General features: G+C 42.4%; 1 protein-coding gene across 4 annotated transcripts in view; it reads left to right on the forward strand.

The window, feature by feature from the left end:
• AIG1 (androgen induced 1) overlaps positions 1–23,449 on the forward strand; it is a 272,208-nt gene that overhangs the window by 209,502 nt on the left and 39,257 nt on the right. For 3 of the 4 annotated variants that reach the window (XM_086318129.1, XM_086318130.1, XM_086318132.1), the window contains exon 4: positions 21,874–21,989. In XM_086318129.1, coding sequence (XP_086174255.1) covers positions 21,874–21,989 — 116 coding nt within the window. Of the gene's footprint in view, positions 1–2,965; positions 3,682–21,873; positions 21,990–23,449 lie in introns of those variants that run through there. The other variant, XM_086318131.1, reaches the window with a different exon arrangement.

The raw sequence follows: 23,449 nt of genomic DNA on the forward strand, positions 1-23,449 counted from the left end.
CAATCCCCATTAAGAGTCAGACCCCAGGTCAGTTAAGGCCAGAGGACAGGGTCTCCTGCGGCCACATTGGAGAAGGACTTATTTGTCTTCAACTCTAAAGACACTTGATATTCTTAACGTACCCTAGCCTTTCCTCAGAGAAGGCAATGGCACCCCACTCCAGTACTCTTGCCTGGAAAATCCATGGACAGAGGAGCCTGGTGGGCTGCAGTCCATGGGGTCGCTGAGTTGGACACGACCGAGCGACTTCACTTTCACTTTTCACTTTCATGCATTGGAGAAGGAAATGGCAACCCACTCTAGTGTTCTTGCCTGGAGAATCCCAGGAACGGGGGAGCCTGGTGGGCTGCCATCTGTGGGGTCGCGCAGAGTCAGACACGACTGAAGCGACTTAGCAGCAGCAGAAGCAGCCTTTCCTAGTAATCCATTTTTCATTGATCATACTCACAAATTTACCAAAACATTTACTGAATCGATTTATACTTTCAGTCCGCTCCACTTTCATAACCCAGAAGCTGCTTCTTATACAGCTCAGCACACAGCTTTTTATATTCCTCAGCTCGCTTTATTCCTAGCCCCAGTATTCTGGGAACTGGCTGTCATATCTAGTTCACACAACCCATAACGGTTCTCATTTGATACCTTTTGAACAGTCTTTCTCTCATCCATTCTCCCTTCATCCTCTTCAGTTCTTGAGACCGAAAAGATTCTCAAGGCTCCGAGTGAGCTCTGACCTCATCCAGCTTCCTTCTTTAGTGGCTCCCATAAAGCTGAGATTTATGGCTATCAAAGTGAGAAGAATATTGGGTCAGGGAGATATGTTGGCTGAAGCAAGGAATTGACCTGCAGACAAAAAGTGATGAATAGCTCTTAAAAGTCCACTCTCCACTAATAAGGAAGGCTCCGGGTGAAGAGTCGTAAATTCCACTCACGACTGCAGACACTGGGGATTTTTCTATTTACCTAAGATATTTGCAGGATGGGGACCTGACTCTTAATGGGGTCAACAAAAGTAGGCGTGGGGAAGAGTCCCCAAGCTGCATGTAAGCTTGCAAAAATGTTTCTCTCCCCTTGATTAGTCTGGAGAGGCTAATGAAAATGTCAGGTTTCTTTGATTTGGCTGAACTGTGAACACCCGGTAGGTAATACCATTGATCTCATACTGATCTGAAGCTAGCCAAAAATATATGTCTTTGATTAATCATATAAAAATGAGGGAGGATTAGGACTTGCATATATACATCTTGGCTGCTGCTGCTGCTGCTGCTAAGTCACTTCAGTCATGTCTGACTCTGTGCAACCCCATAGACAGCAGCCCACCAGGCTCCCCCGTCCCTGGGATTCTCCAGGAAAGAACACTGGAGTGGGTTGCCATTTCCTTCTCCAATGCATGAAAGTGAAAAGTGAAAGTGAAGTCGCTCAGTCATGTCCGACTCTCAGCAACCCCATGGACTGCAGCCTTCCAGGCTTCTCCATCCATGGGATCTTCCAGGCAAGAGTACTGGAGCGGGGTGCCATTGCCTTCTCCGATACATCTTGGCAAATAAAATCATTTAAAATATTGATCAGTGGGTGCAAGTAACAGGACCTAAGGCCATAAGGAAAAATAAAACTGAAGATCTTTTGTGTGATCTAGATACGGAGCATGAAGATTCTTCTTCCTCCAGAAGCCCCTCCCAAATGCACTGTCTCACAGGGGAATTAGAGCTTTACGACATCTGTATGACTGGCATTGTTCCTGGAGCCTCAGATTCACAGGGACCAAAACTACATGGTCTAGCATGTGCCTGATTCAGCCTTACTCAGCAGAATAAGTTGTCGTATAGCTACAGATGGATGGCAAGTTTTAAAGAGCATTAAGTGCCAGCCATGCCTTGGTTGGTAAGAAACCCAGTTGTATGTCAAGGAAGCCTGTTACTCATGCATGACCATGTATAAAATTACGGTAGCTGCCTTTATAGATCCCAAACTAGGTGGTAATGAGGAATTTACTGTAGACTGACCAGTTTCTTGTCTCCTAAATCAGTAAGTCATGTGATGTCAGGGGAGTCATAGTCCTGGAGTGAGTTGTGAGCTGTCAACCAGGTGGTTCAGTAGTGAAGAACCCACCTGTCAATGCAGGAGATGCAAGAGACATGGGTTCGATCCCTGGGACGGGAATCTTCCTTGAAGAAAGAAATAGCAACCCACTCCTGTATTCTTGCTTGGAAAATCCCATGGACAGAGAAGCCTGGCAGACTGCAGCCCATGGGAACACAAAGAGCCAGACACAACTGAGCACAGCGCAGAGCACAGAAAACCACCCATCACTGTATTGATATATTGCTATATTCCCTTGATGAGTATCACACACAGAGCTTGGACCTGGCTGCATGATGACTATGGGTATGCTCTCCTGGTGCTGTGATGTCCTGGGTGGGTCCCTTTTGGGGACTGAAGGACTTACTTCCCCAGCAGCTGGAGGTTCTGTCTCTTCAGCCCCTCATTGGAGGTTCTCTCTGGGAGCCACTCTCACCAGAACCAAGCCGTCTTGCTAAAGGTCAGGCCCCCTTCCCCAAACAGCCATATCCCATCACTAGTCCATGCTTGGGATAAAGACCTGGCCCATTTACTCCAATTTGGGACAACACTGAAGGGCCAACCCAGCTTCAGATCTCCTGGTAGAGTCAGTTAAGACCCTCGTTGAGCATCACGAGCATACTTCACCCTCTGCCTTATTGCCCTTCTTTTCCGCCTACAGGCACTGACCCTTGGAAACTCCCAAATAAACCTCTGCACACCAGTTCCCATCTCAAGAGTCTGCTTCACAGGGAACCTGACCTGTGCAGGATCCCTTCTCTCAACTGCTGCAGACTCTTAGAGATGAAGAGCCTGGGATCCAGAGGGACCCCTGTCGGCTCAAAGTTATATAGCCCTCTACTGGTGAATGGCTTCCTGATCCTGCCTTCTCTCCATCTCTCCACAGCAAGCAGAGCCTGTGCAGCCACTATAGTCTAGATTCAGTGCTGGCTACTTAATCATCAGTACAGCCTAAGCAAGACGAGACTGTGCAGAGAATGACTGCTTGAACAAAGGCCTAGAAGGAGCAGTGAACTTGATGTGCTGTGTGCACAGGGCAACAGAGATGTTATCCATTTCCTAGAGGCCCCCCTCCCCCAGTACGTACTGTCCGACCACCCACACGACTGTAACAACCAGCATTGCTCTGAGTAGAAAGTGTGTCCTTTTCTGTTTGCAAAGTCAAATTAAGAGGCTACAGATAAAACGTTTTGTGCTCTGAGCTAAATTGCCTTTCTCCCTTGACTTTCCCTTGTAATCTTTGGGAGAATGTTTAAATACTTGATGCTGTAAAGTCTCCTCTGACAGTATTACCTTATATCATGGAATGATTGTGAAAAAGAGCTAAATCACAGCTACTTTTATGCATGTTAAATAGTGCTTCTGAAAAAGCTTGAATTTAGTTTAATAGATCATAGAAATAAATTTCCAGACTTCCCTGGTGATCCAGTGGCTAAGCCTCCATGCTCCCAATGCAGGGGGCTCGGGTTTGATCCTTGGTCAGAAAACTAGATCCCACGTGCTACAACTGAGACCTGGTGCAACCAAATAAATATATATATATGTATATATTTTGAAAAATAGAGATAAATTTAAAGATTAAAACTGAAATCTTCCCCATTCCTTAAGTATGTTGTTGTATCTGTGCATTTGCATGTATGTTCACATGGGTGTGTGTGTGTGTGTGCGTGCACAGGTGTGTGTGGGTGTATGCATGTGTGTATTCATGGATGGGTTTGCATATGCCTTATGGTGTGTGCATATGTGTGTGTTTGCATGTATGTGTGTGTATGCATATGCACACTCTATTAACATGATGCCATTGGCAGGGTGCATGTCACCCTCTGGAGATTCACGGCTCTCTGCTTTCGATTACATTCAGTCTAGTCCAAAACCCCTCTGAACTAATCCTAATCAACTTGGAAGCCACCAGGCTCAGGCATGAGGCTGTCAAATGTGAGTGTTTGCAGATGTCAGTGAGGATGGCAGGATTCCAGGAGGACAGATCAAGGCCTAGTCACTGAAAAATGCATGCCAGTGCATCCCGGCTCCAGAGCACCAGCGCAGCCGTAAGAAAAACGTGTCGTGACAGTAAATCAATAACCTCTTGGAGACGATTCTTTTCTGAAACATCCCTGATTAATTATGCCAGCGCACACTTGGCCACAGTACTTTGCTCCAGCATTAACTTAATGCTTTTTGTGTGAAGCTGGATTATAACTGGTTCTCATAAGTCAAATTTGACATTTTCAAATAGGGCTTTAAAGGTTTGGGTTATAGATTTTATAACGTCTTCATGTCAAACATAATTGCTTCTATATCTGCTGGTAGATATTTGCCAATCAATCAGAATAACATTTATTTTATCATAAACAAGGCTAAATGAAAACCATTTGAAATCATTGTATTTGAAGACTCGGTGAAGAAGCTTCTTTGGGATGGCTGAAATCTGCTTATGCATTGCGGTAGAGGAATGCAGGGAAATTACCAAAGTTGATGAAAATGTGTTACTATTTTCTCACTTCAAAAAATTAATGCCTCTCTGTATTTTGTGACTGTTTAGCTTCAGCTTTAGTTAGGTGATTTAGTACCAGATGAATATGATTTGGGGCAAAGTAATCCCATTCCTATCTGTAATAGAAAATTTTATTTTTTGTCCCTTCAAGATGAAGGTATTTTTAATGCACTTATATACTGCATCTAGGAATTTATTTTTTATTCATCTTAAATTGCCAGGTTTTTTTAATGTTAAAACTAATGGAAAACAGGGCTTACCTAGGGGAAAATCATATTTTCGTGGTCCTTGAACAAAGGTTTGTTGCAGCACTGTTAAGTCGCCTGTTCAGAGCAGGGGTGAAGTCTACAGTGGTCAGTAGAGCTTGTCCCTTCTCCCTAAAGAAGTTCCCCACGCCTCACGGTGCTCCCCTTCCTTTGTGTCCACTGTAGCATTCTGTGGCCTATTGATACTCAGTATCTTCACACTGGCATCAACCTAGAAGCGTCCACATCACTCTTGTTAATAATAGCCTATTGACCAGAACTAGTCCCACTGCCCAACTTAACTGTGAAGCAGCAGAGATCTGTGAGGGATGATTCTCTGATAAGCAGAAAATGACCATGCCTTCGGTGTGGACTAAAGAGAAGCTCCCAAATATCAGAGAATTATAATCAGAGAAAAGAGCGTGAGCAAAGGCCTGGCCATGAAAGGTCTTTTGGTGGAACAGTAAAGTTGCCAGTACAAAATGTGTGAGATTAGTCTAGAAAAGCCAGCTGAGTCCAGTAGATGGGATGTGTCTCTGAAGGCAGTGATAAGAAACTCGGACTTTGTTCTGAAGAGAGTGAGAAGGTTTCAGAGAAGGGAATCAAGTGGTCAGAATAATGCCCTAACAGCAGAGGATGCTGATGGACTTGGATGCATATTTCTATGGAGCTCAAAATAATTTTAGAGAAGCATATGAATGACATTAAAGTCTTACTTTCTTATTTTGCCAGTTCTTTTTAATTTCAGAGTGCTTCTCACAATGAGTTTTGTTTTTCTGTACCTGCTCCCTGAACCTGACAGTGTGTCCTGAGCTTTAAGGGTGTTGGAAGTTTTCCTGATGACAAGAACACCTGATTAAATCTCATTCGCCTCGCCTTCTACCTCTAATATGTCTCCCATTACTCTTCCTTCCATTCCTCTTCAACCCACCCACTAAAATGCTTTCCAAATACATTTATCCAACCAGTCCATCCTAAAGGAGAGCAGTCCTGGGTGTTCATTGGAAGAACTGATGTTGAAGCTGAAACTCCAATACTTTGGCCACCTGATGTGAAGAGCTGACTCATTTGAAAAGACCCTAATGCTGGGAAAGATTGAGGGCAGGAGGAGAAGGGGACGACAGAGGATGAGATGGTTCGATGGCATCACCGACTCAATAGACATGGGTTTGGGTGGACTCCAGGAGTTGGTGATGGACAGGGAGGCCTGGTGTGCAGCAGTTCATGGGGTCGCAGAGTCAGACATGACTAAGCGACTGAATTGAACTGAACTGAGGCCAAAGAAAAGACAAGAAACAGCCGCCGGTAGCACCTCAGTGCCTGCCTGTGTCAGTGGACTGCGGTTATTCTTAGTCCTTTCTCTCTGCCTACCTGAGGCTCTTGGTACCCATGAGATTTACCCCCAAACATGAATGGGAAGTCTGTTCTGAGTCTCCCTTTTAACCTTGGGTGTAGAGGCCCCTCATCCTTCAGCCCTTGAAGCCCCATAAGGTGAATGGGTGGGTGAGGGAAGGGCCAGGCTCCTCCTCCCAGGCACAATCAAGAGACCAAGAGCATCAGTTCCTTGTCTCCGTTTTTCCACTGACCATTCTCAATCCTCAGGTCTTCCCAAGGACTTCACAGGCAATAGAGCATCACAGTTCAAGAATAAGTCCGAAAGCCAAACTGCCCAAGTCTAAGCCCAAACCCACTACCTTCCAGTTGGTGAACCCAGAGCAACTTTGTCAACTTCCCTGTGCCTCGATTTTTGTAAAACAGAATTGATGTAAACATATGCCTCAGAGGATCACTGTAAGATATAAATGACTTTGGACATGAGTTTGAGCAAACTCTGGGAGTTGGTGATGGCCAGGGAAGCCTGGTGCGCTGCAGTCCATGGAGTTGCAAAGAGTTGGACATGACTGAGCGACTGAACTGAATCCACGTAGAGGACTGGCATGCAGTAGGTATTAGACAATATCATTTAGCAATTTGTCTTAAGTGAGAGATCTCCCAAAATCTCTCTCAGTTATTTTTGCATGTAGTGTATAAGTCACTTTTACTACAGAATCTCATATAATACTTATGCAGTCCTAATGACTTTTCTGAGCTGAGAGACACCACATTTGTATTTGCCTAATTGAAACGCCTGGTGTGCTACGGTCCATGAGGTCACAAAGAATCAGACACAACATAGCAACTGAACAACAACAACAAAATTGAAATGCATTCCTGAGAACAGCCATCCATTGGGGCAACGATCCTTGTCTCCTCTATCCTGGAATATATTTAAATACATGAAATCGTGAATTGCCCATGACAGGAGTACAGTAAGCTTTTAATTGAGTGAATGAACAAACAAGCTAGTTCGGGGAGCAGTATGTGTCACTCAGGAAAAAAACACAGATTTGGAGCCTAGTAGATCTGAGGTCTACAAACTTCCCTGGTATCTCCCCTGGTAAAGAATCCACCTGCAATGCAGGAGACCCCGGTTCAATTCCTGGGTTGGGAAGATCCCCTGGAGAAGGGATATAGGCTACCCACTCCAGTATTCTTAGGTTTCCCTGATGGCTCAGATGGTAAAGAATCCACCTGCAATGCGGGAGACCTGGGTTCAATCCCTGAGTTGGGAAGATCCCCTGGAGAAGGGAACAGCTACCCATGCCAGTATTCTTGCCTGGAGAATCCCATGGACAGAGGAGCCTGGCGGGCTACAGTCCATTAGGTCACGAAGAGTCGGACATGACTGAGTGACTTTCACACTCACAGATCTGAGGTCTAAGGCTGGCTACACCATTGCCTACTTCTGTGTAACCTCTGACAAGTTCATCCCTCTGTTCCTTCACTTCTCCGTTTATAAAATGGAGATGAAAATATGTTTAATTAGAGTTGCTCTAAGAATTAAATATAATGCTGATTGGAAATGTTTAGAATATAAAACTGAGCTTGTATTAGAAGCTTAGGAAATGATAAACATTCTTATTACTGTATATGCAGTGTTTCTGCACATAATGAATGATGGGGGAAGCAACATAAGACAGAGATGAATGAAGTCATTGGCTTGTTTAACCTATCATATATGTTTGCCAGAACTTTTTCAATGCACAGCAGAAACTAACACAACATTATAAAATAATTACACTCCAATAAAATAATAATAAAATGAAAACCAGATTTCTTTTTTAGTCTTTCCCTTGTACTGTTTTCCAGTAGTATGGCAATTATTAAAGTAAAAGAGAAGTAAAGAGGGGGAAACTGTAGGTGAGGAAGCTGTAGAGAGGTAAGGGAGAGAGGAGGCTGAGGAAGACCTAGAAGAAAGTCATGGAGAGAGTCAGGTTCCTGCCTTGAGGAAAGAGCGGGCAGGACAAAGGGAAGGAAGGAGAGAGGACCGTTGTCTGTAAACAAATCTCTCCTCTCTGCAGTCTGTCCTCCATCCTGCCTCCAGCTTGCCCTTTCTGCTTTATTATTGTTCAGTCACTAAGTCATGTCCAACTCTCTGAGACCCTGCCAAGCTCCCCTGTCCTTCACTATCTCCCGGAGTTTGCTCAGATTCATGTCCATTGAGCTGGTGATGCCATCTAACCATCTCATGCACTGCCACCTGCTTCTTTTGCCTTCAAATCTTTCCCAGCATCAGGGTCTTTTCCAATGAGTCAGCTCTTTGGATCAAGTGGCCAAAGTATATTGCCCTTTCTACTATCAATACCCAAATATGTTTCTCCTACGTCCGTGCACTTCCAGCTGTATGGAGGAATTTAAGCAGAGCTACCTCTGCTGCTTACAAAAACAGAGTCCATGTAAAAATACTGCACGATTTGGCTTCTGCCCACCTCAGCTGTCCAGACATCATTCTTCGTGCTCTTTCATGTCCTGTGACATGGTGATGGTTCCTTAGTGGTCTGTACGGTGCCTTTACATCTTTTCTTCTTCTTGAGCTGGAAAATGAACTTCTTCCTGTGCCCTTTCTTCTACTTGTGAAGCCCTAGTCACATGTAAACACCCAATTGAAATGTCTTCTGGTGTGTGAAGCTTTCCCTCAACCTACCCCAGCAGACCAGGTCACCCCAATCGTTGCACCGTCCCTAGTGTGCACATCTACACCAGTTGTTGCACTCTCCTGAGTGTGCACATCTGTGTGTAGCACATCATGTTGTAATCACTTGATCATCTCAGACCAGTCATCCTCACATTGCTATTCTGTGCGAACCACAGATACTAATTGTGAAATGTTCATGGAACAAGTGACTATGGGGTCACTTCCAGGTCACTCTTACCTTTTAAGATACGACATGGGTTATTTCTGGAACCACATTCACAAAATTCCTTTTAGTGGCCCACAGGCTGCTGGGCTGAAAAGAAGGCACCGCTCTGGAGCTTTCCAGTAATGCCACAGAGCCTCGGCACCTTGTGGATACCTTCACTAGCAAGACTCAGCAGGAGGTACTAACTTCCCTCGAGTCATATTGAAAGTGCTTTTTAAATGTAGAAATCATAGCCTGGTACCACTGTACCAGTGTTAATTGTTTCTGTGATGCATCATTTGCTTTTAATTGCAAAGATACGCATGTCTTGGTTCAATGCATGACTCTGTTTTGTTTATTTGGCCTAATTATTAAAACCATATCCTAAGAGCTGCTGGGGCTAATGTTAGAACTGGATGAGTCCCAAATTTAGTATTGAGTCCATAAAGCATTTTAGAAGTGCCTGGAACATACTGACACTCAAGAAATATTGGTTCCATCTGAATCTACGTTTCTGACCCTGGGTCACATTTCTAACCTCATTCTGAGAAGCCTGTGTAAGCGTATCTCGGACAGTTTGAGAGCCAGCAGTGACAGGTATCCAGCTCCACAGAGAAAAGGCACAATTTCAAAGGCTCTGGTGTTTCTGGGGAGATTCTGTATCATATTGTGCTGGTGTGACCACGTTAAAGCCAGCACCTTAGCTCTCAGGAGAGGGAGGCCCCTGACACGGGGAAGTTCCATTTGACTCCTAGAGACTGGAAACTACTGAGGGTAAAAAACACACCAAAATATCCCTATTGTGAAGAGAGTGAGGGAAGGTGGCAGATTTTGAGCTGACCAATTAATAAAGTTAATAATGACAGTTTTTGGTGGCAAGAGAAAGCATTTGGTTCGGTTTTCAGAGTTTAAAATTAAGGATTTTTAGAGCCTGCCTCAGCTTTGTTTCCAAGCTGCCCGGTTTGACATTGCCATCTGGGCACATCCACTGACTGAATTTATGGTTGCTCCAGGAGCAGCCCCACCCCAGTTCTGCGCATGCCCCACCCAGCGCTGCTTTTCTCTGTGTTCATCAAACGTTTGCCTTATTTGGAGAGCCCAGAAGCTTTGCAAAGGTTAGAATCTGTCAGTGTTTTGCGATTTTTTTTTGGAGGGGGCCAGTCTTTCTCATATCACCCTTCCTATCGTTTTAGATCATGTTTTGCTAATACAATGGGCTTTAACTTCAAAGTTGGAAATTCCTTGTTGCTTTATGACAGCACAGAAATTTCTATTTTAATCCCCTTTTAGTCTGGTTAAGGGGTGGCAGAGCAAAGGAACAAAATATTCATGTTAAAATATGGAGTGTATGCCTTCTGTATCCTAGAGCTGTTTTCCATATTATTTTTATTTATAATTTATGAGGGTTTCCCTGGTGGTTCAGTGACAAACAATCCATCTGCCAATGCAGGAGATGCAAGAGATGCAGGTTCAGTTCCTGGATGGGGAAGATCCCCTGGAGTAGGAAATGGCAACCCACTCCAGTATTCGTGCCTTGGAATATTCCATAGACAGAGGAGCCTGGCAGGGTACAGTCCATTGAGTCACAAGAGTCAGACATGACTGAGTGACTGAACAACAGCAGTCAATTGCTAGGATATCATAAGGACTGTCCCTCACCCCTTGCTCCCAGGCAAGTCTGATCACATCTCTCACCCTGCCTGCAGCCAAGTACCCACAAGAATGCAGGGGCTCCAAACACACACACACACACAGCCATCCTTCAATTTTTTATTTATGATCAAAATTTGTCGTAGAATATAAGAAAACCTATCCTGACAATCATGAGGGGAAGAACTGTGTTCTACTCACATGGGGACCACCATGAGCACTACGCCACTGGAATCCAGCAAGCCAGACGTCCCCAGCAGTCTCATTTTTAGCTAGCTCAGACAGCGATTTGATGCATCCGTTACCTTGAGAACATTCCCAAAGGTCTGCCTGTGCCCTACTGATGCAAATCAGTGGACAGAGGATGGCCAGCTCTCTCATTATCCAGCTAGGCAAGGGATGGTCTGGAACCCCTCATGTTCAAAAGACGTTTTTGCTTCCAAGGAAGAAAACCTTTTTTGTGTGTGTCTTTTTAAATTTATATTAACATGTAGTTGATTTACAACATTGTGTTAGTTTCTGCATCATCATCAGTTCAGTCGCTCAGTCACGTCCGACTCTTTGTGACCCCATGCACTGTAGCACACCAGGGTTCCTAATCCATCACCACCTCCTGGAGCTTATTCAAACTCATGTCCGGAGTCAGTGATGCCATCCAACCATCTCATCCTCTGTCGACCCCTTCTCCTCCTGCCATCAATCTTTCCCAGCATCAGGGTCTTTTCCAATGAGTCAGCTTTAGCATCAGGTAGCCAAAGGGTTGGAGTTTCAGCTCTAGCATCAGTCCTTCCAATGAATATTCAGGACTGATTTCCTTTAGGATGGACTGGCTGAATCTCCTTGCAGTCCAAGGGACTCTCAAGAGTCTTCTCCAACACCATAGTTCAAAAGCATCAATTCTTCGGTGCTCAGCTTTCTTTGTAGTCCAGCTCTCACATCTATACATGACTACTGGAAAAACCATAGCTTTAACTAGACTGACCATTATTGACAAAGTAATGTCTTTGCTTTTTAATATGCTAGATTGGTCATAGCTTTTCTTCCAAGGAGCAAGTGTCTTTTAATTTCATGGCTGCAATTAACATCTGCAGTGATTTTGGAGCCCAAAATAATAAAGTCTCTCACTGTTTTCATTGTTTCCTCATCTGTTGCCATGAAGTGATGGGACCAGATGCCATGATCTTCGTTTTCTGACTGTTGAGCTTTAAGCCAACTTTTTCACTCTCCTCTTTCACTTTCATCAAGAGGCTCTTTAGTTATTTTTCACTTTCTGTCATAAGGGTGGTGTCATCTGCATATCTGAGGTTATTGATATTTCTCCCAGCAATCTTGATTCCAGCTAGTGCTTCATCTAGCCCAGCATTTCTCATGATGTACTCTGGATAAAAGATAAATAAGCAAGGTGACAATATACAGCCTTGACATACTCCTTTCCCGATTTGGAACCACTCTGTTTTTCCATGTCCAGTTCTAACTGTTCCTTCTTAACCTGCATTCACATTTCTCAGGAGGCAGGTCAGGTGGTCTGGTATTCCCATCTCTTGAAGAATTTTCCACAGTTTGTTGTGATCCACACACTCAAAGGCTTTGGCATAGACAAAAAAGCAGAAGTAGATGTTTTCCTGGAACTCTCTTGCTTTTTTGACGATCCAGCAGATGTTGGCAATTTGATCTCTGGTTCCTCTGCCTTTTCTAAATCCAGCTTGAACATTTGAAAGTTAATGGTTCACATAATGTTGAAGCCTGGCTTGGAGAATTTTGAGCATTACTTTACTAGCATGTGAGATGAATGCAACTGTGTGGTAGTCTGAGCATTCTTTGGCATTGCCTTTCTTTGGGGTTGGAATGAAAACAGACCTTTTCCTGTCCTGTGTCACTATACAGCAAAGTGAGGCATTTATGTCAACACATATACATATATTCACTGTTTTTGGATTCTGTTCCCATGTAGGTCATTACAGAGTATTGTGTAGAGTCCCCTGTACTGTACAGTAGGTTCTTATTAGTTCTTTGTTTTACACATGCCACTCAGTTGCCTTATACATAGTAGTGTGTATATGTCAAAATACATACAATCTCCCAATTTATCCCTGTTCACCCTTCCCCTTTGGTAACCATAAATTTTTTTCTACATATATGACTCTATTTCTGTTTTGTAAATAGGTTCATTTGTACCATTTTTTTAAGATCCAATATTTAAGCGATGGACTTTCCTGGTAGCTCAGCTGGTAAAGAATCCTCCTGCAATGCAGGACACCCCAGTTCAATTCCTGGATCAGGAAGTTCCCCTGAAGAAGGCATAGGTTACCCACTCCAGTATTCTTGGGCTTCCCTGGTGGCTTAGCTGGTAAAGAATCCACTTGCAGTGCGGGTGACCTGGGTTCGATTCCTGGGTTGGAAGATCCGCTGGAGAAGGGAATGGCTACCCACTCCAGTATTCTTGCCTGAGAATCCCCAGGGACAGAGGAGCCTGGCAGGCTATAAGTCCATGGGGTCAGAAAGAGTTGGACACAACTGAGCGAGTAAGCACAGCATAGCACAGTATTCCACAGTATATATGGTATATACAGACCACATTTTCTTTATCCATTCCTCCATCACTGGTCATTTAAGTTGTTTCTATGACTAGTTATTTGAAAAGGTAAATGTGCCCCAATGTCCATTGAAATGATTTTTAATCCATGTTATATGCTATGGAAACAGTACCTTTCTATTAAAAAAATATTTTGGGGACTTCCTTGGTGGTCTAGTGGGCTGAGACTCTGTGGTCCCCATGCAGGGGGGGCCTGGGTTTGATCACTGATCAGGGAACTGGATCCCATATGCTGCAGCTAAGACCCAGGGCAGCCAAATAAAAATTTTTTTAATGCTCTCTTTAAATATCTATATATTTTGGAAACCAGGAGAAAGACCAAATAAATGGAAGGTGAAAGTCTTCAAATTTTGTTTAATATTTTATGTATTACACATTCTGACTATAACCACAGATGCTAGAACTTTAAAGTAATCTTGAGCAGTCTCCTGATTCATCTGCTCTACTTTTGTACCATCACACAGCATGTATTTTAATCCTTCTATTTATTCTGCAGGAAAGTTTATTATAAAACTTTCCTTTAGTTTATAGATTACCAAATGCCATCACAAATAAAGTATTTTCCCCATAGCAAGTCCAGACCCTTCTTGTGTTATATAAATCCGTTTTTTTAAATCTTCTTAAATACCATTAAGTTACTCCATCCATACCTAAACTTCCTACTCATCTGTTTCTCCATTTTTTCTGGCAAAAACACCATTCAGTTCAGTCGCTCAGTTGTGTCCGACTCTTTGTGACCCCATGAATTGCAGCACGCCAAGCCTCCCTGTCCATCACCAGCTCCCGGAGTTCACTCAAACTCATGTCCATCGAGTCGGTGATGCCATCCAGCCATCTCATCCTCTGTCATCCCCTTCTCCTCCTGCCCCCAATCCCTCCCAGCATCAGTCTTTTCCAATGAGTCAACTCTTCGCATGAGGTGGCCAAAGTACTGGAGTTTCAGCTTTAGCATCATTCCTTCCAAAGAAATCCCAGGGCTGATCTCCTTCAGAATGGACTGGTTGGATCTCCTTGCAGTCCAAGGGACTCTCAAGAGTCTTCTCCAACACCACAGTTCAAAAGCATCAATTCTTTGGCACTCAGCTTTCTTCACAGTCCAACTCTCACATCCATACATGACTACTGGAAAAACCATAGCCTTGACTAGATGGACCTTTGTTGGCAAAATAATGTCTCTGCTTTTAAATATGCTGTCTAGCTTGGTCATAACTTTCCTTCCAAGGAGAAAGCATCTTTTAATTTCATGGCTGCAGTCACCATCTGCAGTGATTTTGGAGCCCAAAAAAATAAAGTCTGACACTGTTTCCACTGTTTCCCCATCTATTTCCCATGAAGTGATGGGACCAGATGCCATGATGTTCGTTTTCTGAATGTTGAGCTTTAAGCCAACTTTTTCACTCTCCTCTTTCACTTTCATCAAGAGGCTTTTGAGTTCCTCTTCACTTTCTGCCATAAGGGTGGTGTCATCTGCATATCTGAGGTTATTGATATTTCTCCCGGCAATCTTGATTCCAGCTTGTGCTTCTTCCAGCCCAGCATTTCTCATGATGTACTCTGCATATAAGTTAAATAAGCAGGATGACAATATACAGCCTTGACGTACTCCTTTTCCTATTTGGAACCAGTCTGTTGTTCCATGTCCTGTTCTAACTGTTGCTTCCTGACCTGCATATAGGTTTCTCAAGAGGCCGGTCAGGTGGTCTGGTATTCCCATCTCTTTCAGAATTTTCCACAGCTTATTGTGATCCACACACTCAAAGGCTTTGACATAGTCAATAAAGCAGAAATAAATGTTTTTCTGGAACTCTCTTGCTTTTTCAATGATCCAGCGGATGTTGGCAATTTGATCTCTGGTTCCTCTGCCTTTTCTAAAACCAGCTTGAACATCAGGAAGTTCACAGTTCACGTATTGCTGAAGCCTAGCTTGGAGAATTGTGACATTACTTTACTAGCGTGTGAGATGAGTGCGATTGTGCGGTAGTTTGAGCATTCTTTGGCATTGCGTTTCCTTGGGGTTGGAATGAAAACTGACCTTTTACAGTCCTGTGGCCACTGCTAAGTTTTCCAAATTTGCTGGCATATTGAGTGCAGCACTTTCACAGCATCATCTTTCAGGATTTGAAATAGCTCAACTGGAATTCCATCACCTCCACTAGCTTTGTTCGTAGTGATGCTTTCTAAGGCCCACTTGACTTCACATTCCAGGATGTCTGGCTCTAGGTGAGTGATCACACCATCGTGATTATCTGGGTCGTGAAGATCTTTTTTGTGCAGTTCTTCTGTGTATTCTTGCCACCTCTTCTTCATATCTTCTGCTTCTGTTAGGTCCATACCATTTCTGTCCTTTATCGAGCCCATCTTTGCATGAAATGTTCCCTTCGTATCTCTAATTTTCTTGAAGAGATCTCTAGTCTTTCCCATTCTGTTGTTTTCCTCTATTTCTTTGCACTGATCGCTGAGGAAGGCTTTCTTATCTCTCCTTGCTATTCTTTGGAACTCTGCATTCAGATGCTTGTATCTTTCCTTTTCTCCTTTGCTTTTCGCTTCTCTTCTTTTCACAGCTATTTGTAAGGCCTCCCCAGACAGCCATTTTGCTTTTTTGCATTTCTTTTCCATGGGGATGGTCTTGATCCCTGTCTTCTGTACAATGTCATGAACCTCATTCCATAGTTCATCAGGCACTCTATCTATCAGATCTAGTCCCTTAAATCTATTTCTCACTTCCACTGTATAATCATAAGGGATTTGATTTAGATCATACCTGAATGGTTTAGTGGTTTTCCTTACTTTCTTCAATTTCAGTCTGAATTTGGCAATAAGGAGTTCATGATCTGAGCCACAGTCAGCTCCCAGTCTTGTTTTTGCTGACTGTATAGAGCTTCTCCATCTTTGCCTGCGAAGAATATAATCAGTCTGATTTTGGTGTTGACCATCTGGTGATGTCCATGTGTAGAGTCTTCTCTTGTGTTGTTGGAAGAGGGTGTTTGCTATGACCAGTGCGTTCTCTTCGCAAAACTCTGTTAGCCTATGCCCTGCTTCATTCCATATTCCAAGGCCAAATTTTCCTGTTACTCCAGGTGTTTCTTGACTTCCTACTTTTGCATTCCAGTCCCCTATAATGAAAAGGACATCTTTTTTGGGTGTTAGTTCTAAAAGGTCTTATAGGTCTTCATAGAACCATTCAACTTCAGCTTTTTCAGCATTACTGGTTGGGGCATAGACTTGGATTACTGTGATATTGAATGGTTTGCCTTGGAAACGAACAGAGATCATTCTGTCGTTTTTGAGATTGCATCCAAGTACTGCATTTCGGACTCTTTTGTTGACCATGGTGGCTACTCCATTTCTTCTAAGGGAGTCCTGCCCGCAGTAGTAGATATAATGGTCATCTGAGTTAAACTCACCCATTCCAGTCCATTTTAGTTCGCTGATTCCTAGAATGTTGACATTCACTCTTGCCATCTCTTGTTTGACCACTTCCAATTTGCCTTGATTCATGGACCTGACATTCCAGGTTCCTATGCAATATTGCTCTTTACAGCATTGGACCTTGCTTCCATCACCAGTCACATCCTGTTTTTGCTTTGGCTCCATCCCTTCATTCTTTCTGGAGTTATTTCTCCACTGATCTCCAGTAGCATGTTGGGCACCTACTGACATGGGGAGTTCCTCTTTCAGTATCCTATCATTTTGCCTTTTCATACTGTTCATGGGGTTCTCAAGGCAAGAATACTGAAGTGGTTTGCCATTCCCTTCTCCAGTGGACCACATTCTGTCAGATCTCTCCACCATGACCTGCCCGTCTTGGGTTGCCCCACGGGCATGGCTTAATTTCATTGAGTTAGACAAGGCTGTGGTCCTAGTGTGATTAGATTGACTAATGTTCTGGGATTATGGTTTCAGTGTGTCTGCCCTCTGATGCCCTCTTGCAACACCTACCGTCTTACTTGGGTTTCTCTTACCTTGGACGTGGGGTATCTCTTCACGGCTGCTCCAGCAAAGCGCAGCCGCTGCTCCTTACCTTGGATGAGGGGTATCTCCTCACTGCCGCCCCTCCTGACCTTGAACATGGAGTGGCTCCTCTTGGCCCTCCTGTGCCTGCGCAGCCACCGCTAAATCAAATCAGCACTTAGAAGGTACAGGTACAGTTTACAGGTAATCTGTTCCAGGGTATAGATGTGTGGCTCAGATGGTATTTGAGATAACTTAAGGGCACAGGGCCCTGGCATTAAATAGTATTGAATCACCTGGTGAAAAGGTAATTCTCTCTCAGTTATCTTTCAATCCTTCTGATTTCATTTAGAAGGGTCTCTATTTCATTCTGGCTTGTCTTTGTACATGCATACTAAGTCAGTCAGTTTTGTCCAGCTCTACATGCATGTCTTTAGTGCCCCTCTAATTCTAACACTCGTACTTACCACATACAGAGCAGGCTTCGGAATCAAACGGGCAAACGTGTCTATTGAATATTTATCCAGATCAATTAGTTTTCATTGTTATTTGTTTTTGTGATTATCTTTTATTAATATATTCCATTTAGGAGAGTTTATAAACCTTGTAAGTTTTCCTTTAAATATATTTATTTAAGGAAAAAAAGTGAATTGACTAAAAAAATTATTTAAAAAGCATGTAGCATGTGACAGGAGTGAATTAGGACTTTTGACTTTTGTAGAAACTTTGTCGGAGAAGGCAATGGCACCCCACTCCAGTAGTCTTGCCTGGAAAATCCCATGGACGGAGGAGCCTGGTGGGCTGCAGTCCATGGGGTCGCTAAGAGTCGGACACGACCGAGTGACTTCACTTTTACTTTTCACTTTCATGCATTGGAGAAGGAAATGGCAACCCACTCCAGTGTTCTTGCCTGGAGAATCCCAGGGACGGGGGAGCCTAGTGGGCTGCCATCTATGGGGTCTCACAGAGTTGGACATGACTGAAGCGACTTAGCAGCAGCAGCAAGCACTTTGTATTTGTATCCTTCGTCCATGATATTCTTCTGACTGCCTATACATCACAGGAAAGAACTCATTTAGTAACATGTGTTTTCTCACAGTGAAAATCTTTTTGTTTATATTGAGGCTTAACCAAAAAAATAGTTCTGGTTTGTTGAGAGACAACATAAGTGACCTTAAATCATGTACTGCCACAAGCTTATTGAGTCAAACATGATTTATCTCTGATATCTTTTAAAGACATAATGGAAACAGAACTGGTCTTGAACACTTGGTAGACTTACTTAGTAGGGCACAGCGGTTATTGCCTTTGGACTTCTCTGGTGGTCCAGTGCTTAAGAATTCACCTGCCAGTGCAGGGGACACAGGTTTGATCCTGGTTCAGGAAGATTCCATATGCCGGGGGGTATTGGGGGTGGCCACTAAACTGGTGGGCCACAACTACTGAAGCCCACAGGCTCCAGAGCCCGTAGTCTGTGACAGGAGAAGCTACTGCAGTTAAGAAGCCCACGCACCGTACTAGAGAGTAGCTCCCACTCGCTGCAACTCGATGAAGCCTGCACACAGCAACGAAGACCCAGCGCAACCAAAAACAACAAATAAATAATTTTTTAAAATGCAGTTAAATTTTCCGAGTCTTTGTTAATCCCATCTACAGAAAAGAGTTAGTAACTCTCATTTAGGATGTTGTTTCAAAGATTAAATGGTCTCCACAAATATTTACTGGGCCCCTCCTATGTGCTAGGCTCTTTTTTAAGTGCTACAAATACCACAGTGAACAAAATGTAAGCTTACCACTCTTGTGCACCTTTGGTCTTAAATGGAGCTGAATATTTCTTTCCTGGTTCTTAAGTCATTGAAACAGTGTTGCCTGGGAGTGGATTAGAACTGAATTTCTTGTACCCCTACTTCTGAAGTAATTGCTCCTCTTGCTGCTACAGATTTTGAGTCACAATTAGCTGCCAAAGGTAACTTAGAGATTCAACAAGGCCTTTCATAGATTTTTTTAATCTTTTCTTTAGTCATAAGACTTTAGCTACATGCAGAGAAACATTTATACTTGCTGTAAATATTTTACATTATTTTTACTTTTGTTAATATGTAATGTTTATCAGTAAACATAATTTGCATTATAAAATTTTAGAAAAGAGGATATATGTTCTTTAGTGCATGAAAATTCTACATAATAAGCTGTTACTACTCTCATATAGAATTTGCCCCTGGTCAAAACTGGCGTGGGCACAGCTAGCCACAGAAAGATCTTTTGTCCTCGCTGATGGAAGAAATAGCTCCTTTTTAATGGCGATGATGCCAGAAATGAAGTGACCTGGAGAGATTTTCGTTTTTCAAAGAGGTTTTGTTTTTTTTTTTTTTTTTGGCCTGGCATCACCAAAGGACATCTTAACCTTTCCAGGTTTGACATCTGATGATCAGCAAATAGGCTTGGTAAAATAATGTTAACTGGGTAAAAATATTCAGATTAGTGGTTGGAACTTATACAAATTTATGGAAAAATGAGTGAATTTTTACTAAGTGTGATGCAATGGAGTAAGAAGTAGAGCTTAGATATATTTAATATTAAAAAGTCAAAAATAATATCATTTTATAACCCACACAGACTATTAGAGTCACCACTATCTTTAGAGTAAACATTTGATTTGCAGGGATTTTTCTTCTACGTGGGATCTGAGAAGTCTCAGCCTTATTGCTAACTATATTTTTGACTTTTTACATGAAATCACTATAGTAGAACTATTTTTGGCATCTCAAATTGTTGGTGAAATTCCAGGCCAACATTATCTGAGGTGACTAAATTATACTGGGGAAAAAAAACAATGAAATAGGTCTTTAAAATACGTACCATCTCTGTATTAACACGTGTACATTTTGTGTGGTTCCCTTTAGAGCTAATTATACTAATTATTTAAAACAATAACAGAGAAACAAAGGATAAGGAAATATAAAGCCACCCAACTATGGAGTCACCCACCTGACATTATAGGCATACCATAGTCTAATTGCCATGTATTGGCAGTCAGAATAATTATGTAGAAGAGAAAGTTTAAAGCAAAGAATTGCCAGTGTCTTATCATTTCTTACAATATCCTGTTTTTTCTATGAATGTAAACAGTGAGTTGCTCCAAAGATGTTCCCTTCGCTATCCCCACTGTGTCTTTCCTGCCCAGGTCTACCTGTCACCTGGTTCCATTTTGTGACAGTACTTATTAGAGTTTGAAAATCATAACATACAGTTTCCTGCCTTTTCCTAGAACATGCAAACTATACAGCAAGAGCAGAACAAAGCCTCTTTCATGACCATTAAGGAGTATCCTCAATAGAATTCAAAGTTGCTGGTGGTTCAGTTATCAGTTCCACCGTCTTCTTACTCTTGGAAAACTCTCCAGTGAAGGAAGGTAAATTTATATCCTGAGTCAGTTTTACCTAAGAAGCTCTTTTTCCCTTGTGTCTTTCCACCAAATTTCAATGTCAGAAGTGCTTGACCTTCCTTTCTTCTTACCATATGGAGGGGAAAAGTTTTATCCCTATCCTGGCCCACTGAACTGAGAATCTAGAGTGGCCACTGGGTTCAAAAAACAAGTGGAGATATTCCATGCAACTTCTTTGGAGTGCCTCGTCCAACATCGTATCTAAATCCATGCACTGCTGGTACAAGCCAGAACATCCTTTCTGCAAGCTAATATGGCCTTCTTTTCTAACCTGCTGCTGGTTCACACATAATTTGGCATTATGTATCAACAGCCTTAAAATCATAACCTTTGACTGTAAGAAAATAATTTAAATCACTATGTTGTACACCTGACACCAATATAATGTATTGTAAATCATCAATACATCAGTTAAGAAATAACAAGAATTTCTACAGAAGATATTGATTTAAAATGAATATCTTTAAAATTATTTAAATTAAAATTATTCAAGCAAAAATTGAAAAATCTTATACTACTTAATGACCAAGAATAAAAATCAGTTAAATAAGTGTTGGTACACAGAATTCCCTGGTGATCCAATGGTTAGGACTCAGTGCTTTCACTCCTGGGGCCTGGGTTCCATCCCTTATCAGAAAACTAAGATCCTGCAAGCCATGTTGTGAGGTCAAAAATAAATAGATGGATAGATAGAAAAATGTTGATCCATCCATAAAATGGAGTTTTCAGCAGCTCTGGTCAGGGTTTATGTTCTAAAATTATTTCTAAAATTTCATATCAAAAATTCTTATGCTGTAATTCCAAATAAAATGGGATGCACGGTATGATCTTAATTGTGTATAAATAATATGAACAAAAAGTTGAGGGGGGAAGGACGTATAGCAAAATATGAACAGTGGTTGTTTTTATTCCTTTATTATATTCTAGTTTGTTCCCTTTACATCTTTCTATAATTTCCTGTAATGAGAATAAAGAAAATACAGTTTTAAAAACTAAGATGCAGAAGAAAAACCAGGGGAGCAATTGCCGGACTACATGTTTTCATGTCCATTCTACCACTTAGACAAGCCATATACTGGTCAGTGCTGAGGCACTTTTACTAGGAAATAACACTATCCTTTCTCCTAGTGATGGCAAAACAGCTGTTGAGGGCTGATGCTAAGAACCTGTGTCACCTGGTCTCTGTTCTTTTGCAGCACACAACGGTTTTGCCCTTTATATTAATCGAGATGAGGACATCACACCACGTGTATCCCAGCAGGAGCAGCGGACTGGCCGCCATATGTACCTTCTCTGTTGGCTATATATTATGGTAAGGATGGTGCCTGCCGGGCTTTCGTATTGTATTAGATTTTGTGCTGCTAAATTTGGGCACATATTTCATTATGGATATAATCACTAACAGATTCACACTGTGTGCCTCATTTGGTCCAAGACCTGGGCTTTGTCTCATTTCCCCAGATGCTTATATTTTTAGAAAGTATATGCCAAACCTCACACAACAGGAATTTGTTGAACAATCCCATGTAAGCAGTACTTCTTCCAAGGCTGCATTTTTCAACTCTTTTTCAAACTAAATGTTTTTCTTGGACATCAGTTTTATTGCTTCTTTTGCTTGGGTTTTTTTGTTGTTGTTGTTGTTGCTTTTGTTGGGAGTGAGGGAGTTGCAGCAAATGCAAATAAGGACAGAAGGAATGACCTTTTCCGGGAGTGACTTCCACCCTCTAAGTGAAACAAGTGAAAATGTACATTTTCCCGAGTCAGTTTAAAGCCTGACTGTCACCTAGAGCATGCATTTAATGGCTTTGTTTTGAAAAACTGGGGTAAATAAATGACAGGAAATCTCCACTTGGTTTACTAGGCATGAATAAATCCCAAGTGGGAGGTAGCCACATTTATCTGATATAAGACTTTTTGCCTGATGAATTTATTTCACTTCAATTTCAGTTCTAACCATGTGTTAACATTTCAAAATTATTTAAAATAGAGAATTTCTTATTTCTCTGTATAATTCCAAGTCCTCTTTAACATATTAGCCTATGCCAAAGAGGTCTCTGCCCCTAGCACTTCTGTCTCTTGGGACTCTCATGTCCTGAGTTCTGGATGACCATCCCCTCCTGTAAACTTTTGGGACTGAATCATGTTCTTCCAAACACCCCAGAACTGTATTTAATCCCACCAGAATCCTGGGGCACTTTGGGAGGTCCAGTCCTCGTGGAGCATTTTGCTCCAGCCAGTCCAGAAATATTAAATAAAGGTCAGTACAGTATTTCACATACTTTGCCTGAATAAGGCTCCAAATCTGAACCAAAAGGGGCTTTGCTGGTGGGAAGTCATGCGCGCCCTATGGCTGGATCTAAGGGGACATCCAGACAGTAGACCCTAGAACAAACATGTGGTCATGCTCCATCTGCCACTTCATTGACCAGTCACTGTTCAGAAGGACTGGGCAGTGTTTGTTTTCCTAGTCACTTTTTAGGTTGGTTTTGTTTCCAACCAAAACATTAAGTATTGGCTTTCTCTGAAAGAAAAAGTTCAAATGATCCGGACTCACAGGTTAAAGTGTGACCCTGAAATAATGTCTTAAAAATGAAGGCATGTGCTTTATACATAGGAACCTGATGTTCAGATGGCTTTTTTTAAAATTGGAGTATAATTACTTTTACAATGTTGTATTAGTCTCTGCTGTATAATAAAGTGAATCAGCTATACGTATACAGACATCCCCTCCTGCTTTGACCTCGCTCCCACCCACCCCGATCCCACCCATCC

Source organism: Bos grunniens, chromosome 9, assembly GCF_055505025.1.
Source record: "Bos grunniens cultivar Pamir isolate PY7600 chromosome 9, Bosgru_T2T1.0, whole genome shotgun sequence".
Classification (NCBI taxonomy): Eukaryota; Metazoa; Chordata; class Mammalia; order Artiodactyla; family Bovidae; genus Bos; species Bos grunniens.